This window comes from Eumetopias jubatus, unplaced genomic scaffold (assembly GCF_037043125.1).
Source record: "Eumetopias jubatus isolate StellerSeaLion01/CBP00866 unplaced genomic scaffold, mEumJub1_p1.0 scaffold_8, whole genome shotgun sequence".
Lineage (NCBI taxonomy): Eukaryota > Metazoa > Chordata > Mammalia > Carnivora > Otariidae > Eumetopias > Eumetopias jubatus.
In genome coordinates, this window is record NW_028274814.1 from 110,938,722 (window position 1) to 110,966,565 (window position 27,844).

At 34.0% G+C, this 27,844-nt stretch overlaps 1 protein-coding gene across 1 annotated transcript in view; it reads right to left on the reverse strand.

Annotated features, from left to right (window-relative positions):
- The window catches only part of CEP290 (centrosomal protein 290), an 84,829-nt gene that overhangs the window by 9,991 nt on the left and 46,994 nt on the right, over positions 1 to 27,844 (reverse strand). Inside the window, exons 30-48 of the mRNA XM_088025282.1 lie at positions 27,513 to 27,624; positions 26,412 to 26,867; positions 25,746 to 25,910; positions 24,493 to 24,600; positions 24,139 to 24,273; positions 22,893 to 23,159; positions 22,140 to 22,247; positions 21,289 to 21,488; positions 18,416 to 18,629; positions 17,332 to 17,469; positions 15,670 to 15,891; positions 15,217 to 15,339; positions 11,737 to 11,882; positions 11,026 to 11,181; positions 8,673 to 8,796; positions 4,250 to 4,384; positions 3,027 to 3,113; positions 1,290 to 1,454; positions 652 to 774 (exon numbers count right to left, since the gene is read on the reverse strand). Coding sequence (XP_087881408.1) covers positions 652 to 774; positions 1,290 to 1,454; positions 3,027 to 3,113; positions 4,250 to 4,384; positions 8,673 to 8,796; positions 11,026 to 11,181; positions 11,737 to 11,882; positions 15,217 to 15,339; positions 15,670 to 15,891; positions 17,332 to 17,469; positions 18,416 to 18,629; positions 21,289 to 21,488; positions 22,140 to 22,247; positions 22,893 to 23,159; positions 24,139 to 24,273; positions 24,493 to 24,600; positions 25,746 to 25,910; positions 26,412 to 26,867; positions 27,513 to 27,624 — 3,184 coding nt within the window. The remainder of the gene's footprint in view (positions 1 to 651; positions 775 to 1,289; positions 1,455 to 3,026; positions 3,114 to 4,249; positions 4,385 to 8,672; positions 8,797 to 11,025; positions 11,182 to 11,736; positions 11,883 to 15,216; positions 15,340 to 15,669; positions 15,892 to 17,331; positions 17,470 to 18,415; positions 18,630 to 21,288; positions 21,489 to 22,139; positions 22,248 to 22,892; positions 23,160 to 24,138; positions 24,274 to 24,492; positions 24,601 to 25,745; positions 25,911 to 26,411; positions 26,868 to 27,512; positions 27,625 to 27,844) is intronic.

Below are 27,844 nucleotides of genomic sequence, written 5' to 3' on the forward strand. Positions count from 1 at the left end.
GACTTAGCTATGAGCATCAACTATGTGTAAGTACCATGAATTATTTCCACTGTTGAACATCCATTCAAAGCACACTGCACTCTTGTCTCACAGTATATTCCGATACTATTCTAACTAGTTTAAAAACCTCAATTTCAATTTATTCACTGGATCATCCATATAAGTAACAACACCTATTTGTGGGGCAAGGAATATATTTTGCAACTTAAACAGAAAGGAATCTTATTGTTTAACAAAACAATTTCATATATTCATTACTTTGTATCAATCATCGTTCTGAGCCATGTGCACAAATATTAACTCATTTAAATCCTGCAGCAGCTCTGTGAAACAGATATGTTTATTATGCCCAATATTATAGATGAGGAAATTGAGGGATAGAGAAGGGTCAGTAGTTTGCCCTTGTTTCCACAGCCAGTAAGTAATAGAGCTAGGACTTGAATCCCAGATGTGTAGCTTCTACATTATACTGCCTCTTAATTTTTTATTTTCAATGTGCCTCATGGTGAATGGATGGCAGCCATAAAAATACAATCCCTAAATCTTTTAACATCTACTCTGAAGAGACACTCTCATCAGCTTTTCCATTCAGTTTTTCAGACGTATTAGTTAACATAAAAAGTAATTATTAATCAGTAATGAAAGTCATACTTTTTTAAGTTCTTTACGAAGCCTTTCATTTTCAGCAACAATCTTCTCTGTGCCTTTGGACTTGGATTCATAGTGCATGCTCAACTGATGTCCAAGATGAACTTTAAGTTTTTCTAATTCAGCCTAGTAAAAAACAAAAACAAAAAACCACCCCTATATATTATCAAAACCAGGAAATAAAAGATCCTATAGACTCATAAAACTTAATTCAAAGCAGTTTTAGAGCCCATTTTTGATAGAATGAACCTTCCCTTTCATATGTGTCATCTACAGCAGAGGTTCCCAACCTTGGCTACACAGTAGCATGAGCTGATGACTTAAAATCAGAGTATCTATTGGAGGACCCACCCCAAAAGATCAATGTCAGGACTGGGGGCTTATGCATCTGTATATCTGAAAACAGACACAGGTAAGGATGCTGCTGAGTGAGAACCAGTGGTCTTGAAATAAAACGACCAGTGGAGCTACTCTAATTATTCTTAGCCTTGCTTCCAATAAGTTTTTCCATATGTGTAAAACAGTCACTGCATCCATTAAAGCCATTTTATATAGTAGGAGTATACTTAAAATCTTCCTTAAAAAATAAAAATTATAATAGTAAAAACATCCCATGCAAATGATCGCATTAAAAAAATTACCTTCAACTTTTCATTTTCCAGCTCAATATTAGCCATTTTTTCACTGGTCAGTATTCCTGATGCTTTTTTCAACTGTTCATTCTCCTTTTGGACTTTTTCAACTACTTTTTTCATTAAAGCAATGGTTTTTTCTAGTTCTGGGATTGTCTTTCCACTTCTACCAGACTACAAAAGAATATATTAACTTTTTATCTAATCAAATATCTGAGAGAGTATAATATAAAACACCAACAACATAAAAGGCTCATTATTACACTCAGTGTTGATTCCTAACATTTGAAGCCAAAACCTGTATTCAGTTCATCACTACAATAACCCTTTGTGATAGGAATTATAATTCTCACTGAAAATCCAAGCAAATCAAGACTCAGAGAATTTGATATTCCTAGTCATGCAGCTAATAAGTAACAGTTCAAATACTCCAGCCTTGATGTCTGTTCTAAATGAATAAACCTAAGAACCTAAATAGTCTATTTAGCTAAGGTTCTTTCCTATATACCAGAATTTTCTTTATATGAAAAAAAAAGTCACAAAAGAAAAGTTGTGTCATTAAAGAATTCATGAGTTACCAAATCTGAATTGAGCATAATAGAGGTGATTTTCTCTAATAATAGCCATTGATCAGAAATTCAGTTTCTGTCCAATATAAATATAAGAGACATCTGAAATGAAAAAACCTAGTGTAGCATTATCAATAGAGATGGGTCACCAATTAATAACTTTAACTGCCTATGCTTTATATTAAGGTTTTTTTAACAGTTGAGCAAAAGAATCTGCTTACTTTTTTTGCATTTTAGTCAGTATTGACACTATGCAATGAATAACCCTATAGTACATGATTTTAATATATACTTTCACCATTAGAAAAGGTCAAATTAACATTTTTATTTATGAAATTAATATTGCTGTCAGTGAGATGTTTGTTCTGAATACTTTTCTAATAATATTTTCACCAAATTTGTCATATATTTAATATTATTACTTGAACAAGTTTTTATATTGATTGCTTCCATTGTGCCACTTGCTAATGAAATCATCAGGGGCTTAAATCTTCGGCCAGGGCCTCATAAGCAGCATTTATTCAGTGTAAAAAGTGAATACAAAATAACATGGGAAGAAAAATACAAGAATAAAAAAATTGGGAAACATATTTACAGAGCATTATACTAAGAAGCTGCCAGGGAAATCATGGGGCGCCTGGGTGGCTCAGTCGTTAAGCGTCTGCCTTCGGCTCAGGTCATGATCCCAGGGTCCTGGGATCAAGCCCCACATCGGGCTCCCTGCTCCGCGGGAAGCCTGCTTCTCCTCTCCCACTCCCCCTAATTGTGTTCCCTCTCTCGCTATGTCTCTCTCTGTCAAATAAATAAAATCTTAAAAAAAAAAAAAAATAGTTACAAATGTTAGAACTGGACTAAGAGCAGTTAGTAGTTACCTTCATGAACAGAAGGAGGATTCCTAGAAGTTAAGGGTTTTCAAGGAATGAAGAAAGATGATGTGGTGTCCCAATTGAAATAAAATGCGTGTAAGGTGTGACAGATGATAAAATACATTGACTTGAAACACAAAGAAAAGCTTTATGATGTTTTACATTGTAGATACAGCAATATAAAAACCAAGTCTACAGGCACTAGTAAAATCATATCACTACTGTTATGACGTATCCAAACTTGTTTTTTCATTACCAACTTATCACTTCTGAAACCAAAACAAATGCATGGAATGTTCTCACACACTCACCCCTCTAACACGACCAAGTTTCCGCTCAACTTCTGCTTTTTCTTTCTTAAGAAATTCACACATTTCTTTCAAATCCCTTACTTGACTCTGAAAAATTAAAGCAAACATGTAACAGTTTAACACAGCTATTGCCGCTGAAAAGGAAAGGCAAATAATTCATGTGACCTATCAATTTCTTCAACTCTCTGGCCAAACTGAACAAGATGGTCTCCACAGCAATAAGGATTTTGAACTAAGACATATGTTGAATTAACGTTCATTAATACAAGGATATTTTATATATGAATTTCAAGAAATATTTTCCACATTACTGCCTTAATAGTTTAGAACTGATTTTAACTGCCCCATAAAGTACATATGCAGACCCTTACACAGATGGTAGAGAGGAACGGTACTGGTTCTAACAATGTAAAACTCAGAATGTTCTAGAACCCAGGGCATAATTATATCACCAGCGAAATTAACAGATTGCTAATATTCTAGGTTAGAAAACAGAACTGAAACAATTAGCCAGCCAGAAGAAAAAAAAGATTCCCATAAATAGGATGAGATTTGGAAAACCAAAGATAAACTTACTATAAACATCAAAATAAAATCCTAAAAGAGATAATTATCCTAATTTTTTAAAATCTAAACACTTAATTTAAAAAAAATCTAATATTTTAAAGAGTGATGATTGTTAATGAAATACACCATCCATCCTCTTGCCTCAGCGCTTTGAACTTGCCATTTCTGTTGTCTGGAACTCTTTTTCTAGTACCTGTGTGACCCACTTCCTTACCTGTCCCCTAGCTCTCTGCTAAAGTATCATTTTATTAAGAAAGCCTTCCCCTATTACCCTAACTTAAATAGCAATTACATACACTCCCAAACCACCAACACACACACACCTTTCACACCAACTGTTTTTTCTCCTTACCATTTGACATCAGTTGACACACTATATATTGACATTTTACTTATTATCAGTCTTCCCCACTAGAATGTAAGTTCTACGAGTGCAAGAAATTTTTTGATTGCTGTTTCCTAGCACCTAGAAAAGTGCCTGACAACAAATAGGCTTTCAACAAATAATTGTTACGTGAACAAATGTAGGAAGTGTAACACTACCATAAAATTTTATGAATGTGAGTTTCTGACATCCACATTAACTAATATGAAGAGGGACAAAAAGGCTTTCACGCATTAGACTTCCTAACTAGAGTAAAGAACATTAAGTTTACCTTTAATCTTGGCAAATCTTTATTTGCTTGTTCAAGCTGAAATTTTAGTTCAATATTTTCAGATGACAACTTCAAGTTTTCCCTCTGAAGATCCTGTTCTCTTTGACAATGATCATCTGACTCTATCTCGGAAGTCTTCAGGAAAATAAAGTGAAATATTTTTAACTTTAGTAACAAAAGTGGCATGAGACATAACGGGATAAGAAAACACTAGCTAACAGGGAACATTTTTCCTCAAAAAAATATGGAAAACTGGAGAGCTCTAGAAAAAATTGCCTCAAATAAATAAATTAGAATATAAAAATTACACGAGAAAAGGTAATGCAGTTTAATTAATATAGAAAGCAAAGTCAAGGATGTCTTAATAATGTCCACACACATAATGTCTCCATGTATACTCTCATAATGACTAAACTAATTCGTGCTAGTTTTTCCAGTCTGAAAGTATGGTTAGTATTTGTTATGGATTATATTATGCCCTAAACCCTACCCTACCCTCAAATCCATATGTTGAAGTCCTAATCCCAGTACCTCAGAATGTGTCCTTATTTGGATATAGGACCTTTTCAGAGGTATTCAAGTTACAGTCATTAGGGTGAGCCCTGACCCAGTATGAGTGGTGTTCTTATGAAAGAGGGAAATTTGGATACAGAGATATGCATAGAAGGGAGGTAATGTGAAGAGACAGGGAGAAAATGGCCATCCATAAGCCAAGGAGGAGGGCCTGGAAAAGACTCTTCCTTCATAGGTGAAAGAAGTCATCAACCCTGCCAGTAACTTGTTTTTTGGACTTCTGGCTTCCCGAACTGTGAGAATAAATTTCTGTCAAGCCACCAAATCTGTGGTGCTTTGTTACAATAGCCCTAGCAAACTAATACACAAACCTATAAAAAGAAGTACTTTAATTTCTTCCTCCTTCTTGGGAAAGCTCTTCTTCATCCCTTGAGCGAAAGCAATCATTCCCTCCTCTGAAATCCAGTTACACTATATTTGTATTTCTCTTGGCACAAATCCACCTTGGGTTATTATTTATGTTCATTTTTACTTCTCATTCTAAGCGACAAGTCATTCAGAAGAGAAATATGTGCTTGATTACGTTTTTCTATGCAGTGGATAGAATACCACCTGCCTCGTATGAGTGTTATGAGCATCATATGAAATAATTTTGTCCAAGCACGCAGCATAGTTTTAGCTTGTCCTCCCCCATCCCTTTCTCTCTCTCTCTCTCGATGGACTATCAAGTCCAGAGTTATTACTCCACAGACATTAGAGTTTAAAAAATATAGTATTATACAAATATATCCATTATACATGGCTCTATACCATCTTTTTAATTAGTAGTAGGTTAAATACGCCACATTCTGATACATTTACCCTTAAGTAATAAAAACAAAAGTAAAAGAAATTAAAGACATTAAAAAATAGGATAAGAAGAGTAAAGAAATTCTAGGCTGTTGGATTCTGACCTGAAGGCACAGAACACTAGCAGAAAAACAGCACGTGTCCCCCTGCATCTGTTTGTTCAAAGCAGTGTGTGTGCATACGCACGTGTACAGTGGCATGAGAAAGCAGACAGACGTATTTGTTGAGGTCTGTACTGCAGGAATATGTCTTTGCTTATTCTCTGTCAAATCACCCAAGTATACATTCTGATTCTGCTGCTATTAGGTTAACACTAGGCAAATCATGCCACCTGCAAGGTCCTCAGTTTTTCCAGCTTACAAATGAAGACACAAGATGGGGTAATTTTTAAGGCCTCTTCAGACACAGAAATCTGTAATGCCCTGTCCCAGAGCTCTTCTGTCACCCTCACTTCATCTCTTCTGTCTCCAATAGCTATTTAACAAATGAAAAACACCTATGGGCACCACTGATAGACATAAAATATATTAAGTATCACTCATAGAAGACTACTTCTACCTTATTTCTGGCTTATGATCTCACATCAGGTTTTTTTTTTTTTAACAGTTCTCTCCTCACTAAAACATGGAGGCAATTATGTAAGTACATATGGATCATTTCCCCCCCATTCTCAAAAAACAAAATTAAAAGTATTAGTTGAAATTGTCCAAACTTCTGGAAAATAAATTCTAATGAAACTCTGTTCTATAAAAATAATATAAATAAAATTCTTAACATAGTGAATTTTATGAGACTTCCAATTCTTGTATAGAAGAGGAATCCTGCTAAAAGGGATACACTGCTAGGGGCGCCTGGGTGGCACAGTTGGTGAGATGTCCAACTCTTGGTTTCAGCTCAGGTCAGGATCTCAGGGTTGTGAGACTGAGCCCCACACTGCTCCGTGCTCAGCACGGAGTCTGCTTGAGATTCGCTCTCCCTTTCTGCCCCTCCCCACTGTGTGCTCTCTCTCTAAAATAAATAAATCTTAAAAAAAAAAATACAAAACACGGGGGAGGGGATACACTGCTAGAAACCAAATTCTTAGTGGATGGGAGTTAAAGAAACACACACTGGAAGCCTCAAATTTTTAATTACTATCAAGCAAAAAAAAAAAAAAAAAGCATTATGAACCTGGATAAAGAAATAAGAATTAAGTCACTTTCATCCATTTTCCCTTCACATTTAAATGTTTGCTTTTCGTAATGTTTTTAGGACTCGGGTGACTGAAACATCTAGGTGGAAAGGATAAAAAAAAAAGATAAATGCTATTTGATTTCATCTGGGGGCAAACTTGTCTAGTCTGTACTGCACTGTAAATGGACCAAAAGTAGTGCATCACAAGAGAGATCACAGAGTTAGACCTGTGGTTAGATCCTGGTTCTGCATCACTAGAGATGTTACTCATGCTCCAAGCTTCCCATGTAAAACAGAAACAGTCTGCAAAGTGCTATGAAAATTATACCTAGGCACAACATAGACAACACAGGCAAACTCCCTTTTTTCACTATAAAAAAGTATTTGTCATATACTTTGTGGCAAAAAGATGACCAAAGAATGTCACACAGTATCAATACATTTTTACTCACAGTAGTCACTGTAGTAGAAGTTTGTGATGAGACTTCAGAGCATCCTGAATTAGAAATTTCTAAGGCAAAATGAATACCTCTAAAGAGCCTGATTTTTGTCACCCTGTTATCGAAGCTAATTCTTTTTAAGTGAGTACCAGTGGTAAAACAGTGAGTACTAAAATGAATTAGGAAGTGCATAACCATTAATTTTTGAAGGAACTAGTCAAATATTAGAGCTTAAGACACATTTCATGAATAGTTAATTTTTTTACAAATCCTATACAATTTATTTCCATTTGCACCACATATGTACACCACTTGCTAGAGAAGAATTCAGCTAACACACACACACACAGGACCGCCATCGACTCAGACCTGGGACACTTCATCTCTTGGCTGGACGGGTACATCGGCGTCAGAATCTGCCTGTGTGACCTCCTCAGCACACTGATTCAGGGTGGCAGCAACTGTAGCATAATCAGGGTCCTCTCTGGCAGATTCTTCTGGATCCAAGTGGTTGTTGGGACTCACATCTTCAGCTATGTGTCCCTTTACTTCATCATTCTTGCCTAGCTCATTCTCTTCCTTGTTCTTATGTTCCTGTTTATTATTTTCACAACAATCTTGATTAATTTTCTTAATTTCAGGATCCGGTGCATTTTCAAAATTGGACTTAACATCTGCCAAGATACCATTAGTTGACCTAAATGGACTTGACTTATTTTTTGGTCTTGTCTCAGATTTATTTAACTCCATAGGATCTACAATATCTTCTGCTGTGTGTTTTTCTTCTTTACTGTAATACTGTAGAATATTTTTAGGTACCTGATGATATAAGTTGTCACTGGCATCTAATCCCTTCCCATTTTTAATTCTGAAAACTGTTAAGGGTTTTTTTTTGTTCCGGTGTAAAGTGTTCTTTTTGTGAAAAGTATTTTGCCTGTATTTATTAACACTGGTAGCAAGGGTAGAAAGCGTAGTTGTGTCACATAACAGATTCTGCTTGAAGCAGAAGGAAGAGAAGAAACATGAAAAGAAGAAGAAAAAAATAACAAAAATATACACACTATTTGTTTTAAAGTAAGATACAACAAACAATATTAATATCTTTTTATAAAGGAAAACTAGAAATATATAGCATGTTTGAATGGAAACAATGCTATGACATACTTTTCTAATTCACCCAATTGTATGTTCTTGCCACAGCAAAACTCAAAATGATAATTTCATTTAAAATCTCATTTGTAATAAAGTTTTATGCAATGCATAAGAATCTTAAGTTTACTTATGTAAGAGGATTAAAGAAGTTCATATACGCCACACCTGGTAAAAATAAAAGTCGGATTTACTGCATTAATATTATAAGAAGAATCTAAGGTTCTGGGTCAGATAAAGGTAGAAGTTAATATCACTTTTAAACTTTAAAAACAGAAAAACAAAGGGTGTGCACTTACTGAAGTTCTAGAATATGCCCCCTTTGAAAACTGTTTTTCTAAAACATGAAGTTTTTCTTGGAGGTATCTATTTTGTAAACGTAAATCTTCTATGACAGAATCTCGAGGAAGAGCTTGGCGGGTCCTATGAGAAACAACAACAGACTCTTAACTATTCAAACTTCAACTCTCCACAGCTTTACTATATCAAAATACAGAAAAGAAAGAAAATATATATTAACACTGTATTTATTTGAAATTCCACAAAACTTGTAAACTTTACAAAAATCAGGACACGACTACTTATAGTATAAAGTGATCTTATACAGAGGATTAGCTGCAGGGCTCTTTTGAATGATGAGTTAACAAGTGTATTTTGATTTACAGAAATCATCTTTAAAGAATATGCATCTATTTATATGGAACTGTATAAGACAAATCAAAATAGCCACTATTTTTAAAACATAGAATTTAACTTCATAACATCTGTGTGCTTCTCGAGAAGCTCAAGGATTCAAAAAAGGCTCTTGGTGATGCCACGGAACAATCTGTTACTCCGAGTCTCATGTGCATGGCCTACCCTAACTGTCCAGGAGTCTACCTTTACTAAGGCAAAAAAATCTACTCTTACCCACACATGAAAGCTTCACCCCTGCCACTATGTCTCTGCTAGGGTTCTGCTCTCTTGGAATGTCCCTCCTCCCTTTAATATCTAGCTCTGATTCATTAAATTTAGAAATTCAAGTTGAACTGAGAAGGTAAGTTCCATCTTTTCTATCAAATCTTCTCCAATTACTTCAGCCCACACATATTCACATTATTAGAAAAACAAAAACAAAATACTCTAAAAGTATTAGGTTTCAAAACTAAAATATTTTGATCCTTGTGAAAACTGCAAAGGAGAAAAAAGGGTTTGATGTTGTTCTGAACATATGTTTAGATCAAGATAACTAAGGAAGGGAAGGAGCCACTGGTGGGATCAGATGTAACTATATAAGAGGTGTCAAAAGAAAGAATTCTTCAATCGCTTTTTTCTTCTTCATCACGGAAAGTTCTGAGGGATTTAAGAAACAACGATTTAGGAAAAAAGGAAAGGAATGTAGGCACTCAGGAGTGTTCCTTTAAAGGAGTTCACATTACATTAACACTGACGCAATCACAGGCATTAATAAAGCAATAATGGTATTTTTTGAAGATTAATAGAAAGGGGAAAAATATGATAAATTTAAGAACAGCAAGTATCCTCATATCCAAATATGACAGGTAGGTACCAGACTTTAAAAATGATCATTAAGATGATCTTGGATAGCTTGTCAAGTATTTAGTAGGGGAAGTGTCAGATTATATAAAACTAATTGAAGTTCATCTAAGAAGAAATGAATGAAACGTTATTACAGTTTCAGTTGTTAGGATATGATTTTATTTTGCTTTGCATGACTGATTATATCAGAAGACAGCTTGGAAAGAGGGGATGAAACAAAAAAATTTCAAAGGCTCTGCTAAAGAAATGGCACAGCACGTGGCAGGGGGTTGGTGTGGAGGGGGGGATCTGATTCTAGGTACGTGGAGTAAACATATCCAATCTTGTCTCTCCCAAATGCATGGAACAACTATTTGAAAACTTTGAAAAGTAAATATTTTACAGATTGGGACAGCATACCAGAATTACCTGTCAGCAAATGGGCAGTGATTTACCTCTCCTTTTCCTGTGGTCTTTCTTGGCCTGAATACAACATTGATTGAAAACTGAAGGTGAGTGTTAGTACTGAGGAAGAAAGCCCCAGATTTCGTTCGAAGTACCAAAAGGGGGAGCCCTAGGAAAACGGAAAGTATCAGGGAGATCACAGAAAGGGAGGAACTCAAGAAAGGGATCTTGTAAAGTTGTCTATGAACTTCTGGGCTCAGTGCTGAGCTGTGTGTGCACAGATCTAATCTTAGAGTAGCAAAGACTCAAGGAACTGAACTAACAAACCAAAGACAGCCCATGTACCAGACTTCCAAACTGGGAGGGGCACAGGCAGGACAGATCCAAAGAGACTGGAAAGGCTTTGAAAACAAAACTGATACTAGAACCACAGCCCACAGAAAGCAGGTTGGAACTTGAGGCCTGAACCTATCCACACTGACTGCTAAGACAAAATTATCCACATTTTCCATAGAATTTAACCAAGATCCAGAGTTTTACCACATAATATTCAGAAGTTCAAGAATACAGTCCAAAATTAGGTGGCATACAAAGAACCAGGAATATCTTAACTCACATGGGAAAAGACAACAGAACCCAAGCCTAAAGTAATACACATTCATTATATCAGTTACTATGGGTCAGTTTTCTTCATTATAACGGGTACCACATTTTCATGAAACAGCCTACCTCATATATGAAATGTCATTTTCTAAGTCAAGATTTCTCTTTTTCAATTCTTCCAACTCTTTTTCTGACTCCAAAGCTCGCACTCCCATAACTTGATCAACAGTAATGCCGGTTGTTTTTAGTTTCCTCTGCAAAGTAAGTTTCTCTTTGTCAGCTCTGTGGGATTTAATATAGCATCATGAAAATATATAATTCACTGTTTTGCGTTCAGTTTATTAAACCACAGCTTACTCAATTACAATACCAACATAAAAAAATTAGACCTTTCTGTATTTGCTATAAGTTAACTTATTTCAAAATTATAGGAACTCCATTTATAAATTGTTAAAATATTTATTTTTAAGATTTTATTTATTTGGGGGAGAGAGCACGCACACAAGCATGGGGGAGGGACAGAGGGAAAGGGAGAAGCAGACACCCCGCCAAGCAGGGAGCCAGATGCGGGACTCGATCCCAGGACCCTGGGATCATGACCTAAGCCGAAGGCAGACACTTAATCAACTGAGCCAGCCAGACACCCAAAGTGTTAAATACTTTTAAACACATTTTAAAGAAAACAAAAAGTGAACCATAGATAATAAATGATAATTAAAACTAGGAAATTTCTCAAGTATGATATCAAATATGTACTATCATTTACGAAAAAAATGACAACTTCCAAATCAATTAAAGACTTTGCACATAATTAATTAGGCTTAAATTTAAACTCACTTGGCAAAAAGATCCTTCAAAGTATTCAACTGCTTTGTTAGAATATAGACTTCCCCCTCTTTTTCTTTCAACTTGTTTCTAATACCCTCTATTTTGGTTTGCCATTTTTTACCTTCTTCCCACCTAATTAATTCTTCTTTAGCACTCTGTAAACAATAACGAAGGAGAAAATTACCAATGTTTTTAATTTCAAGATTTATCAATTACAATTTACTAGAGCAATGGTAAATCAATAGAGAATATGTAAATACATTCATTTTGCTGTGTAACTTCTAGAATCTTTAGACATGCCAAGCTATTAGCAAAAATGCCATTCAGCTTAAGCGTTCTGTGTTCTATTACTTGACAGATGATATTCTAGGGAACAGTCTGGACTAATGCCAACAGACTTAGGAGTCTTTAAGATTCTAATAAAGCTGATCATGACCAAAGTAAGCTTCTAACAAAGAATGTATATGTACAATGGACCAACTCAATTTTAACCAAAATAGCTATCTTCTAGCATCACAGCCCCTTCAAATTTTCAATGCACATGATTTCTCTTATTCAATAGATGTTTATATAGTGCTAATCATCTGCCAAATACTACTCTAGGCACTAGAAGTAGAAGCAATGAATAAACCAGAGAAAAAGCATTACAGTCTAATTTATGTTGGTTGGGTGGATTAGGGAAAGGGAGCAAAATATAGACAAAAAGAAAGAAAAAAATATTTTGTAGTAAGTTAGCTGGTGATAAGTGCTAAAAAAAAAAGAACAGTGAAGAGAATTAGCTAATGGCATTAGCAATGCTATTGGGTCATATAAACTGCCAAAAGAATACATTTGTATCAGTCTGCATTTGTAGCTCTGAATTCCTATTAATGCTACAAGACTACTTCATGTTTTCTAGTGTAGTATGTCAGAGCATTTCCATATTGAAATATGAGAAATATCTATTATTTTTATGTTATTTTTTGTTTCACCTTTATATTTCATTTATAATGATTTTTTTGAAATTACACACAGGTAGTTTCCAGTAACCATAAATTTCATATGGAATAGTACAGAGGATGTTATGAAACACTGTATTTATTACAAAAGGCAATGTTGGGGCTGAAAGAGTTAAAAGCCATAGTATAAAGTCAAATGCCCAACTAAGATAAGTTGCCTTTATCAAAACCGTCTTCTTTCACACTGGCCAATTTTTGCCTTATTTATTTAGGTAACAAGTATTCTTTTAAAAAATGTAAAAACTTCAGTGTTTGATCATTATTTTCTTTTTTTCCTGAATGTTGTGACTTCCAGAAATGTAAGTATTAGTTTGGGCATAATGGTATATAAGTAAATAATTCTGGAGTGCTTTGTAGGGATTGAGCAATTCTAACCATCTGACATTATCCTTTGAATTAAGACTGAGCAAAACAAGGCTGAAATAATTTAAAAATGAACCACAACAGCAAAGCAATAACAAAGGCAAATGTCACCAAGGATCTGTTCTAGACTGGGGGAGAAGAGAGGATGCAGAGAGAAGTTCTCTTTTCATATTTTCTGTACCAATAGCCGCTCAGGCATGGATTTCAGAATAATATAACTGTATTTTAAATTTTTCATTCATTTAACAAATACTGAGCATCTAATACATGCCAAGGACTGTTGTAGGTGATGGGGATACAACAATAAACAAAACAGGCAAAATTCCTGCCATTAAAGCTTATAGTCCAAAAGATGAACACACAGATAAGTAAATCTCTAGTATGTCAGATAATAATAAATGCTATGGGGAAAAGTATAGCAGCATAAGAAACAGGAATACAAGGCATGGGGGTGGGTTTTGGTATCTCATATAGATAGGCTATAAAGAGTTGACAGAAAAGGGTGTAGAAATTTCAATACAAAAGCATTTTTTGAATATAAAAACATTCATAAATTACAAATGCCCCATACTGTGGAATTTGAAATAATCCTTTCGCTAGATTCCTGGATACAAATTTGAATATTAGGGTTGCTCTTTGTGTTCGCTTTTCCTAATTAGTAATAATATCATACAGTGGTATTGACTGGATGGCTTACAAAAGACCTGCACATAATGTTTCATTCGATTGTCAAAATAATCTTGGGAAACTGGCAATGCAAGTTGTATCATTTCTATTTTCAGGAGAAATAAACTGAAACACAGGTTATGAGTCTAGGCAAAGCCACAAGGCTACTGAGGTATTCTGCTAGGAATCAGGTTAGGAACATTAAAGGCGGGGAGGCAGCAAAGAAAGCAATCTGGAAGAGTGAGGACATTTTTATCTTAGGATTTTTACCAGCAAAGCTTCTGACCGCAAGTATGTTGTGGTTCAATGTATACAAATGCAAATATTTTAATAAAAATTATACTAACATTGGTGAATTTCCATAGGTAAAATGAATTTTGGAATATACTCTATTGAGATATTTTAATTCCATTACTAATTTCTATTCAGTGGCATTAAAAATACTTTCCTTTTATGTTCATGTTATTGAAATTATTTTATAGATATTGAATATTTTCTGGGTAAATTTTACAAAAAAATTTTTCCTAATCTTAGCTCCTTTGTTGTGATTTTCTACAGGGGCAAACATTACTACTAACACCTATTTCCCAGGTCTCTCTTGATATTTCCAGTGTTACTGATACAAATCTTCAGTTTATTATTTGTAATAAATTATATGCATTTTAGCAAATTTTAGGGGTTTGATGGGATTGATAATTTCTGTTAGTAATTTTTATTACAAAATAGCTTATTAGTTAACCTGTTAGAAAATTTTAAGCAACTTTTCTCACATTTCAGAATCAATTTATGAGTAGTTTGGTTACTGATTACTACAAATATTGATTTTATTCCAAATCACTTTGTTTACCCTGAACTAACAGTCCAGTCTATGGAAGGATAAAAAGGACACATTTGGGTCAAGGTAGCAGACTAAAAATGCCCAACTTTCTTTCCCAAAATCAAAAGCACCAATTTATGTAAAAAATTAGGCTGGGGAGAAGTTGGACAGGGAAAGTGTGAGGGGATTTTAGAGGTAATAACAATGTCAGGAAGAGGACATTCTAGTAACTTCTGAGGAAGAGTTACATTATAGGAATATCCTGTAAATTCTTAAAGGACAGAAAGTTGTCTTAGACTTCTCTACATTATTCGATACATTTATAGTATGTATTAGGTCCTCAAATTAATACAGTTGATCTTCTGTTCATCAGTTATATAATTTAACTTAGTCTATCATTACCTTTTTTTTTAAAGATTTTACTTATTTATTTGAGAGAGAGAATGGGAGAGAGAGAGCATGAGAGGGGGGAGGCTCAGAGGGAGAAGCAGACTCCCCGCTGAGCAGGGAGCCCGATGCGGCACTCGATCCCGGACTCCAGGATCATGACCTGAGCTGAAAGCAGTCGCTTAACCAACTGAGCCACCCAGGTGCCCAAGTCTATCATTACCTTAAACATATTAATCAGTATGTTTCTTCACATACCTTTTCTTTCACAGGCTTTATTTCTGCCTCATCCACCTTTCTTTCCACTTGGCTTTCTAGCTTTTTAATTTTCTTTTGGAGTTCTTCAATTAAACTTTGTTTATTATCTATTAAAGGTTTCCCCTGAAATATAAGATGTATTTTTACATTTTACAAGTAAAAAACTATCAAACAAAATACACAATATTCCAACTACAGAAACTTTCCAAGGCTATAGCCATCTTTTCTAAATGCACTATTGATATAGAACATAGTAGCTACTTCTGCATTTTAAAAATAAACTACTCTAAAATGACAGATATGACAGAGGTCACTGAAGGAATTAGCTACCTTAAACAAAGTGATCTGAAAGCTAGTTTTAGCAAATAATATAGATGAAATTAAAAAGTGGGAATAAACCACTACCTATATATTTTAAATCAAAGACATTATCCCAATTAAATATAAAATCACCTGTAATCCACTGGTTAGTCTTTTAATTTGCCTTTTCAGTTCATCATTCTCTTGATCAATTCCATCTTTCTCTCTAAGCATTTTATTATAGGCTTTTTGTTTTTTTTGTAGTTCATTGGTTAAATCATTCAAATTATCAGTGAGTGAGTTTTCTCTGTTTTTGCTTGTTTTAAGAGCTTCTTTCAATTTTAAAAGATTTTCACTTAAATCATCAATTTGTGACTGCAAGTAAAGAAAGGTTTAGTTCATAAATCTTCATCAAATATCAACAATAAAACAATACATCTATTACTTAATAAAAAGGAAGTTTCAATCTAAATTTTTATTAAATTAAATTATTCTTAATACTTATTAAAAAGGTTTAGTTAATGATTATTAAATTAAAACTTATTAAAAATAAAGTTTCAATCTAAATTTTTACATTCATGGGGGAAAAACCCACTAACAACTTGATTTAATGCTGGCAATTTTGGAAACAATTCTAAGTAAAATGTTTCTTAATTCTATTAGGAAGAAGTAGTTAGTAATGATGTATCCTTTGCTAATCTCTAAGATGATAACATGAATACAATCAAAACATTTATATTACAAAAACCACATGTTTTGTTTCAATATCCAAATTTAGATATTTACTTGAATTACTCCTTAGTACATACTTCTGTACTTGAAAGTTTGAGCCCCACAGTGGGTGTAGAGATTACTAAACAAAAAAATAAATGAAAAACAAACAAACAAACAAGCCTAAGTACAATCCAGTCCCTACAGAGTTTAATGGTGGTGAAGAGGACATACAAATAAACTGAGTAAATCAAAATTATAAACATATAAAAAGTGGACTTTTCATTTTATGCAGAATGTACTACATGAAACTTTGTGTAAAGAAATTTAAAACTCATTATGAAACCTATATGTTTTGTAAAAAAATTTTAAATCACCACATCTAATGACTGGTCAGAAATAAAAACAAAGTACATTGCCAAAAAATAAATAAATAACTTAAAAAAAGGCTTCTGCTGAGTCAGGAAGCTCTATGGATTACATGTCAGGAACTATATAATCCCCCTAAATTATTTCAGGGAGAAAAAAAGGAAAGCTAATTAACTCATAAACTAGCAAAAATTAGAAAATTCTGATAAAGCAAAAGAAAAACAAAACAATGAAATCTACACACCTATCTCACTTATCAACATAGAAACAAAAATTCTAAGTAAAATGTTTCTTAGTTCTATTAGAGAGAAGTAGTTAATAATGGCATATCCTTTCCTAATCTCTAAGATGATAATCAGAGTGAGTACAATAAAGATTCTTATTGTTCAAAACTGAGGGACGCCTGGGTGGCTCAGTCGGTTAAGTGGCTGCCTTCGGCCCGGGTCATGATCCCAGAGTCCTGGGATCGAGTTCCAAATCAGGCTCCTTGCTCAGCAGGGAGCCTGCTTCTCCCTCTCTCTCCCTCTGCTTGTGATCTGTCAAATAAATAAAGTCTCTAAAAAAAAACCCAACCCCCCCAAAAAAAACCCAAAAATGAATATATATATATATCCACCAATAATTCATTAGAATAACTTCCCTATTCATTATCAAAATTACTATATGTCAAAGTGGATCCTCTTCCAATAGCAATTATAAGGTATTTTGTTATATTGATGCATGTGTTAGGTTCACCTTTAGTTCTTTAGTATGTCGATCAACAATTTGTTGAACATTGAGATTTGCCTCTTTCTGAGAAGTTGCAGAAATAATACGTTCTTCTGCTGCTGCTGTCATTTCTGCCCGGAGTTCCAAAAGTGCTTGACTAAGTGCCTGAAAATTATAACATATGTACTTTTTAAGAAATTAGTATTTTATACGAGCAACATGTAATACAAAAAATTAACATGCTTTGTTACTTTTAACTCTTTCCTAAAATACCATGTGTTTATGCAAACATAATTCACAACCTAACAGTCCAAATTTTTCAAATTAATTTCCTTTAGTAATTGCATTCAGTTCTTTCCAAACTGAGTGTGAGAGACTTCAAAATCTTGACAATAGTAATTTTGAGAACCCAGCATTAAATCAGGACATTTATATTATAAAAACCACGTTTTGTTTCAACATCCAAGTTTAGATATTTATTTGAATTACTCAGTACATACTTCTGTGTGAAATTAATTGAATTTATACAGACAAGGAAAATTATAGGATTAGAAAAAAGGCTTAAAATTTGCCAATAAATTTCCTAAGCTAGCACAGAAAAACAGCAGCACCTTCTAAATCAATTGAGTATATCAAATCTGAGATAAGCTTTAAAAACTAATACATTAGATAATCCACTGACCAACTGCTTCTCAAAAAACTATCTCTGTGACCTCCTTCTTTAAACTTTCCTCCTGTCATATCTCCCTCCTGCTCCCCAAAATTGTTCAATTATTCAAATTGTTCAAAATAGCCTTAGTAGCATAAAATCCCAGTTAGAAAAGGAGAGAAAATAATAGAATTAAGATTTCCCCTTATTTCCTATTGATAACTCACAAATCAAACTGATGACAGCATAAAAAAATTTGGACTATATCTGTACTTAAAAACACCACCAAATGGCTATTAAAATGAATTATCTTGAAAAATTCTGCTTAACAGCATAAGACAAAGCTCATACTTTTATTACAACAGAGAGATATATGCTATCATCTTTTACAAGTCTTCTCTAAAAGCAATCTATTACCACATATATTTCCTAAATATTGGTAATAACTCTGTTGTTACTCACTTTTTGTTGTTTCTCTTTCAAGGCTAACTGGCTCTTTAGCCGTTCTACTAGATTTCTCATTGTAGTTGTTGGAGCTCTTGAATTTGCTTCTTTTTGAGCCTGAAGTTCAGATTTTAAACTCTGTGACTCCTTTTGTGAGTGGGCCAGAAGACACCTTAAATCCTCGACTTCTGCTTTCACTTTTTTCACTTCATCTGCATGGTTTTCTTGGAGCCTAACGTAAGCAAACGTATGTATTTAATGGAGTGGTTGCTGCAATTAATACTTTGATACAAATTTTATAAAGAGCAAATGTTTGGTCCTAAGTATCCTTACAACCTAAGTCTTGATTCAAATCAAAACAAGAACAATTCTTTGTTCACATCATTTAACTCTTAAACTTAACATAAAATAGACTTTTCCTTTTAGTTTGTCTACTACTGTTGACAACGATCACATGAAGTAATTTTGTGGCTCTAGACAATATAATGAACAAAATTGCACTTTAAATACTACGTCTCCTGCAAGCTGTACCAAAAACTGAGGTTACCTCAAATAATCAAATTACGAAAATAGGAGGTTTTAGTAAAGAAAACACACAGATCTAGGATTTCCTAAGGCACATTAAAATACACATATCAATGTGCACACTGAGAATAAAAGTATAATTTTAGCGAGCATGACATGATAAGGTAGAAAACAATGACTCAAGTATTTTATGTGGCAAAAATTTATATATACAAGGTAATTTCAAAGGATGGTTATTTTCTACACCCAGAAATTATATTCAAAAGCACAAGCAATTTTATATACCAAAACATGACAGAAACTTACTACACCAAAAATAACATTTCATGTATAAAATTTAATACAATGGGGAAAATTAGATTGAAAAGATACCAAATAGGGCGCCTGGGTGGCTCAGTCAGTTAAGCATGGGATTCTTGATTTGGGCTCAGGTCATGATCTCAGGGTCATGAGATCGAGCCCCATATCAGGCTCTGTGCTGGGCGTGGAGCCTGCTTAAGCTTCTCTCTCTCTCTCTCTCTCCCGCTGCCTACCACCCCACCCCCCACCCTGCCCGTGCTTGGGTGCAGGTGCACTTTCTCTCACGCGCACGTGCAAAAATAATAATAATAAAAGAAAAGATACCAAATACTATTGCTGATTCTCTTTTCTTTTAGAGAATAATTTCTTAAAGTGGTACCTTCTTAATAAAGCAAAAGTATTAATTTTATCAGAGCTATATTGGATAAGTAGGTTAAGAATAAAAAGTTCTACTAACAACTTCAGAGCTGGAATGGAATTATAAAGTCAAGTAGTTCAACTTTCCCCTTTTTTCAGATAAGAAACTGAGGTCCAGAGAGACAGCTCTGTTAGGTAGTAGCCAGACAAGAGCTGTGGAAGGAACGCCCTCAGATAGAGTCCCAAGTCCCTGAAGGGGAATAATAGAGATGTGAGCTGGGGCAAGGATGGTGATAATAATAAAAAAACAAAACAAAGCAAAACAAAAAAAGTTACACATTATAAGCCCGGGAGCTCAACATCCTGACTTTGTGGCTTCCAAGGCCTTGGGCCTGACAGATCACAAGCCACAGGTGCAGAACCTGTGCTCTCTCCTTCCACCTCTTCCCAGGGTAACCCCTAGACTCACTATAATGTATTTGCACTGTGGGCGCAGCTTCCCCCCAACCCCCTTGAGAAGGACTGCTAAGATGGTTCTGGTACAAACCTTGTAGAGTCAAAAACTCCTCCTCCCAACCTGCAGGGTTTTCCCAAATGACCGGAAGTGGCCTCCATTACAGACCACCCCGCTTATGTCACAGCAATTCCAAGCCCAGAGAAACCCAATAATATCATTTCAAAACAACCTAGGGGAACACGCCCGTTCTCCCACTTTCACTTTAATAAACTGCTTTGTGCTTGCTACTTTCCTTCTGGCAGTCTTTATTCAAGCGCTGATCCCCGTGCAAATATCTTCTTTTTTTTTTTTTTTTTAAAGATTTTATTTATTTATTCATGAGAGACAGAAAGAGAGAGAGAGAGAGAGAGGCAGAGGGAGAAGCAGGCTCCCAAGGAGCAGGGAGCCCGATGCGGGACCCGATCCCAGGACTTTGGGATCATGACCTGAGCCGAAGGCAGACGCTTAACCATCTGAGCCACCCAGGCGCCCCGTGCAAATATCTTCTCATGGGGAATCCCAGGATGGAGACCTCCACTCACACAATGCAGACACTCTCATTCCTAACAGTTCTACAGTGAATACAAAATACATGAACTATAAACCTATTTTAGGTTTAAAATCTATATTCTGATAAATTGGTTGAGCAATATTTAGTTGCTCTCTCTAATACAGAGAATGAATCTACTGTCACTATGATTAATTAACAGAATAATTTTTTCATTCAAGTATTTACTGAACCTCTATTATGTGCTAGAAACTGTTACAGGTATGTAAACAAAAGTTTTTATATTTATATATTACTTTACAATTTTCAAATTACTCTCACATACAGTATCATTTGCCCTCCATAAAGGAGCCAGGGTAACTACTGTCATTTCCATTTTATAGATGATGAAACAGGATGCTTTAATTAAAGAGGTTAAAAACGAGATTCTAGAACAAGCATCTTGAGCTGGCTCTTGGGCCAGACTGACTAGATTCAAATCATGGCTTTTTCATCTCCTCTTAAGGTATGTTACTGAGCATTCCTGTGGCCTACTTCCTATATGAAAAATGGGGAGAATAAACTATGTCATAGTCCTGAGGATAAAAATGGGATAATATCCATAAAGTTTTTAGAACAGTGCATGACGCAGCAAATGCTTACATTTGTCCTCCCGACATCATTATTACCATTTGCCTATTTTTATAATACATTCCTAAAACTTACCTTAATTTGATATTTGCAAATTCTTTGATTTTTAATTCAGTGATTTCTTTTTGTCTCTCTAAATCTTGAGATACTTTTTTTAGTTTGACCAAAAGTGAGGAGAGAGAATCATCTTGTTCTGCTACTGTCTGTTCCATCTCAGCCAGACGAATAAAATGTTTGTTGGTTGGAACTGGAGTAGGGGATTGTTTTATTAAATCCTAGGAAAAATGAATAAATTAGCCATGAGCATGTATGACTCAATACCATACTTATTCCATAATTTTAATTTGCCTCCTCAGATGATCAAAATACAGTATCTAATCTAAAATTTAATGATATTTAATAGCCAATGACAAGACAGGAAATAGAGATCCTATTCTTTGTATTACCAGCATTGAGCAAAGCACCTCTGTGTAGTGGATGATCAATAAATGTTGACTGAATTCATGAGGTAAGGCTCAAGAATGCCAAGATTTGCATGTTAGAAGATGAAAGATAGGCCCTTTCACACATACAGAAGACAAAGATTAAAGGAAGCAAGTATGAACTGAATTCAGAACATGAAAAGTGGTTAGATATTGGTAAACTTACAATGAACACAACTTGAAAAGAAAGACTGAGGTCACATCATGCAAGGTTTTGAGTACATGGCTAAGGAATATAAACATGATTTTGTAGGCAGCAGTGAGCTACTAAAGATGTGGATATAGGGAGAAAAATGATCAGAGCTGTGTTTTTAGAAGATTATTCTAACAACAAAGGTAGAATGGCTTCTATTCCAAAAAAAAAAAAACAAAAGAAAACATGAGAGTTAAATTTACAATTATGTGGTCTCAAAAATCATTAAAAAATAGAACAAAGAATCTTACCCAAGCTGTTTGTTTGAATTTATTGAGTGAACTATCAGACTGTAGTTCTAATTTATGATGAAGAATATGAAGGTCTTCCTCATGCTTCTTAACAATTTCTCTTTGCTCCTGTTTATAGCAAATCAAAACTGCATCTTAAATTATGACTTAAGTAAATTCACATTCTAAAGATCTTAAATATTTTATTAACTTTAACCTTACAAAATCCCTATGGGATAGGGAAGGAACAATATCTGCATACACATACACACACACCAGTATGCATTCCCCTAGTACATGTTCAAACTGATAAATCCAGCCTTAAATCACAACTTATTCTTAATATTAGAATAATATGTATCCATCACCTTTTAACTTGTTTCTAGTAAGTTTTTTAAATATTAGATTTTCCCATCAACGTTCTAGCAAATTGGATTGTCAATGACAATGACAATGACTACTAGTGTGATAGATTTCATTCTAACTTGTTGCCTCAATCTTTACCTATAAACTCAACTGATATTTTTCAAAATCATAACAGTTGCACCATGACAGCTATTCCTGGTTTAGTTAGTCCATGAGAGAAAGACAGACATATACAAACTGCCAGTTTTACTGACAGATCTGTAATCCAATCATGTGAAAGGAAAAATTCTGAAATAGAATCATTTGAAAGCAAGAAACGAATTACCAATTCAGGACAGAATAATATTTGGCATTTGACTAAAAAACATGGTAATAAATAAAACAGCATAGCATAATATAATAACATACCTCTCTGGCTTTTTCCAGAAGATGTTGATACTTCTTTAACACTTCTTCCTTTTGATTTAACCTTGCTTGCATATTTGCAATGGTCTGCTGAGCAATTTTCAGTGTGTGATGTGATTTTGGCTCTATCTCTTTTCTGCCTAGCTCAGCTATCAGCTTTTCACGTTCTGCAGTGGCAGGCAATCGAAGCCTCAGTTCATTGATTACTTGGTCTCTTGACAGAATATTTTGCTCTGCTAACCGTAGAGCAGATTCTTTTTCTTTTAGTTTCTGCAGTGATCGAATTATAATAAAATTATTAAAGTATATTTTTTCTTTTAAAAATGCTTCATCTGAATTTTGGTCAGATTAATTATAAGCAAAAAAAGGAGTTTCATTTTATTTTTCACATCATACTTACATTGACGATACTATATTGATATTAATAAGGTTGTATTTCTTATATTTCCATGTGACAGCAGTTATCTGCACCCATGTTTTATTTATTTAGAAGATTATTGCATGTGTTATAAACTTCACTGTTATGATGAAAATAAAATTTAATTAAGGTACTTTATTTAGCTCTTATAGTTTTAGAACTAGAAATGTGTGGTGATACTAGATTTAGAAAGGAAATGTAATAAATCATTCCTTTTATTTTGGCCCACCCATTGACTATCAGAGCCCTAGAAGAGTAGTCCATAGAAGTCAGCTGAATATAAAAATTGGAACTTTAGTGGCCTAAGTCAATGAATCACCATTATAAAATATGTAGTTTATTAAAATAAAACAGGAAAAATGTTTACTCTTCAATAGGATTAAGGCAGATATTTTAAATCAAGTAACTCAGTGGCAGTTCACATAAATGTCAAATCTTACAATTGCTGAAAAAAAATCTTAGGTTTCCTCAATTGATTAAAAATGGACAATTTTACTTAAAAATTTTAAAATGCATTTATAGTGTTTAAATGTAAATGAAAATGAAAATCATCTTTATATTATTTTCTGTAAGTATAATGTAAGTATAATAATGCTTATTACTACTGATCAGTGTGCCCAAAAGTGATAAGTAGTGATTAAATGGGCAGTAAATTCAAATTAGCCATATCTGCTGTTCTTTACTGGCTATTAAAAATATTAGAGTAGAAAAGGAGATTGGAATTAGCAACAGATTCATAATTCTATGCTTCACCTCTGTTAGAAAATATTTAGAAAATTCCACAAACATATCCAATAACACACAAATAAAAATGCAAATCCTTCTAATTACCTCTTCTAGTGATTTACAAGTTGCCCGTGTTTCTAGGATTATTCGAACATTCTCCTTAATTTTTCTTAGAGCAATCTCAAGTTGATTTGGAAGGGGCAAACTAGGATCTGGCATTGATCCTGTAGCTTCTTCAAACTATTAAGAAATAGCATTTTTTGAAAAAAAAAAAAGCAGTTACATCATTAAGAACAATAGTATTACAACTGTATGACAAGGACATAGTTAAACCCCATTTATATTTGAAATATAAGAAGATAACATCAATTAAAATTCCATCTGACTTTAGAAAACATTTCTGTTGGTTAACATCATAGGTCATGCTACAGAGTAGCAAACAGAATTAATCATTCATACTTTTTGTGCTGCTTTTAGTATTTCATTTTGCTGATGGTCCAAAATGTCTAGTTGACGCTCCAGCTCAACTTCTCTTTGGTCCCAGGCCATCTGCCTTTCTTCATGAAACTGTACCAGAAACACAGAGACACTCACCAAGCATATAACAAAAGTGTTTATATACATTTTCTTATTTAATCCTCAAAACAACCCTTTGGGGTCACTATATTCTCATTTTATGGAAAAAGGAAGCAAAGTCAGAGAGATTTAAGTAAGTAATTTGCCTAAGATCACAGAGATAGAAGATGAGAAGTCAGGATTTCAATCTCTGTATGTACCCATCCATCCATAACAGTTAGTGACATGTACTACGTGCTAAGCATTAGTCGAGGTAATGTGAACATAACAGTAAACAAAACCAAGTCCCTTTCACCATGAAACTTATGTACTAGTGAGGGAGAGACAGTCAATAAATAAATATGTCAGAGGGTGATGAGTGCTGGAGAAAAAGGAATCCCTATTTAGGGAATCCTGATGGTAGGATTTACAGTTGTATACTGGGTGCCTAGTGAAGGCCTCACTGATAAGGTAAGACATTTGAGCTAAGACTTGGAAGCAATGAAAGCATAAACAATACAAGGATCTGAGCTAAGAACACTTTAGGCGGAGGGAACAACATAATTTCTAAGGCAAGCAAGCATGAGCTTAGTGAATTTCATCTGTCTCTAAAGTATACGTGCTTTACTCTACCAAGCTGCCTTCTACACGCCATCAGTTGAGAGCCAGCTGAAATTCGTTAACTGTGAAAAGTCAAATAACTAATATCGAAATAAAAACTAACTTACCAACTAAATTTATGTGTTGTTCCTTTTAAGTTTAAAACTACCATTACGGGGTGCCTGGGTGGCTCAGTTGGTAAGAGTCTGCCTTTAGCTCAGGTCATGATCCCAAGGTCCTGGGATAGAGCCCCGCATCGGGCTCCCTGCTCAGTGGGAAGCCTGCTTCTCCCTCCCCACCCCGAACCCTGTGCTTGTGGTCTCTTTCTTGCTCTCTCTCTCTCAAATAAATAAATAAAATCTTTAAAAAAATAAAACTAAAAAAAATAAAACTACCATTACAATATAAGTAAATACAAATTTTTTGAATACCTTAGAAAATAAGAAACAGTATAAGAAAAATAACAGGAGCTACATTCAATTAAGAAAATAATGCAATTGCTCATGCAATATTCTTATGTTTAGCAACAAAAGAGCTAAATAAATATAAAGCGAAACCTTGTTCTGCTGCACAATTTCCTCCTCCAGACTGCTGATTGTATGCTCATATTCAGAAATTATATTATTCAAATATTTTATTTCTTCTTTATCCTTGACTAATTCTCGATTTAGTTTAAGCTCTTGAAGACGAAGTTCTTCTATTTTCATATGCCAATTGATTACCTAAACATTTACAAATAATATGTACAAATGTAAACACTACCTATATAAATATTTCTCCATTGATCCTAATAATTTTAATTGAAGTTTATATTCTATAATAAGGTAAAAATTATCCTTTGTTGAGGCACAAAGTTCTTTAGAATTTTCATACTCTTCTAAAAAATATGTGTGATCTTAATATAACATTCTTCAAATGTTTCTATGTTTACAAATAACTAAAATTAGTATTTAATAAATATAAACTTTTCTAGAGTGTTTAAAGTTCTTTGATAGTATACAATCTAAGCCTTTCTACCAAAACCGCTGTTTAGAAGAGTCTCATTTTACTTTTACAAACAGACATTTAAAAAGCCAAAACTCTTAACTTATAAAATATACAATAATAACTTATAATTGGAATTTTGGTCATATAGTAAGCATTTTTCAGATAGCTACATATTAAGAACTTAAAATTACTATGTAACTCTTTTGGAAACACTGAACTGAAAGTCCATGTTTTACCTTTTGGGCTCCCCTGGCATCCTTTAGAGTGCTTATTAACTCTTCCAGCCCCTTTAACTTTAATTCCATTTCCATTGTTTTGTTTTCCATATTTCTATGCTCTTGTTGAGAATTTTTCATCTCTTGCAATATCTTCAGTTTGTCGTTTTGTAATTGAATCATTGTTTTAGAGAACTTTTCCTGTTGTGCCAAGGGTAAAGCTCCACTAAACTGTCGTCGTAGAGACTGAATTGTTTGGCGCAGATGTTTTGCTCTGTTTCTCCCCTCCAAACGGGCATAATAGAGAACCTGTTCTTTTTCATCAAGTTTCTGCTCTAAGCGCAAATTACGGGCCTCTGTCTTCTGTAGTTTAGATGTAACTGACTCCAAATTACCAAGAGCAGTAGCCTCACTAATTTGAAGGGAGATGATGTGTTGGTGCAACTTGGCAATCAGTGCCTTTTCATCAGACTGCGCCTAACATAAAAAAGTATATATTTATAGTTTCAAGTTTTTCTAATGACACTTATCATGGATTTAAAAACACAGATGACTAGATAAAATTTTAAAAAGTGTGGTACATGAGATCCTATAAAAATCTAGCCTAGCTTTAATTAAATTAAATTTAATTATCAAAACTTGTTAAAGAAAAAAAACCTAGAATCAAACATATTTAAAATCCAAATCTGGCATCTAACTTTAAATAAAAGTTGGCATATTACTGTTTTTTTCAACTTCCATACATAAATAAAAATATTGGTATAACACTAATGTGGACAATTTTTTTTATCCTAAAAAAATTTATAATGGTAGAATATGTGTGTGAAAGGCTACATATTAATACAAGAGAAAATATTGTTATTAAAGACTAACCTAACTATTTCTTCTCAGGTCTTAACTTTGATTAGCGGCCAGCACAATGTATTTGTAGGTATTTAAATGCTTTTCTGTATCATGAATGGTAATTCAAATTAAAGAGTTTTTCTAATCAGGTTACAATTAACAAGAATAAGAGCTTCTCTTTGATATGTTCTCTGATTAAAACTGTAAAATGACCCAACATCTGATGTGAATTTAGGAAAAAGGAAAAAATCTATTTAGAAGACCCAATATTGTACCTACCTGATAGTCTAACAGTTGCATTCTGACAGACTCTACTTCCTTTTCCCTGGACTGTTGCTGTGCATTCAAAATTTCAACTTGTCTTTTGGCAATATCAGAAATCTCTCTCAGTCTAGGAAGTGAAAGATACTTCAGGAACAATCAGGTATATTTTCTAAGTAAATACCAGTATTTCCGATTTCTAGACTCCTGGAAAAGCTGCTAATTTCCAGCATCTTAGTGTCAAATACTAAAGCAAAATTTCCTCAACTGTTTCATGAAATATAATTCCATGAGAGGTTAACATGTGTTCTGTTAAAAAAACATTCCCAACATCCCTCCCCCTTGAAAAT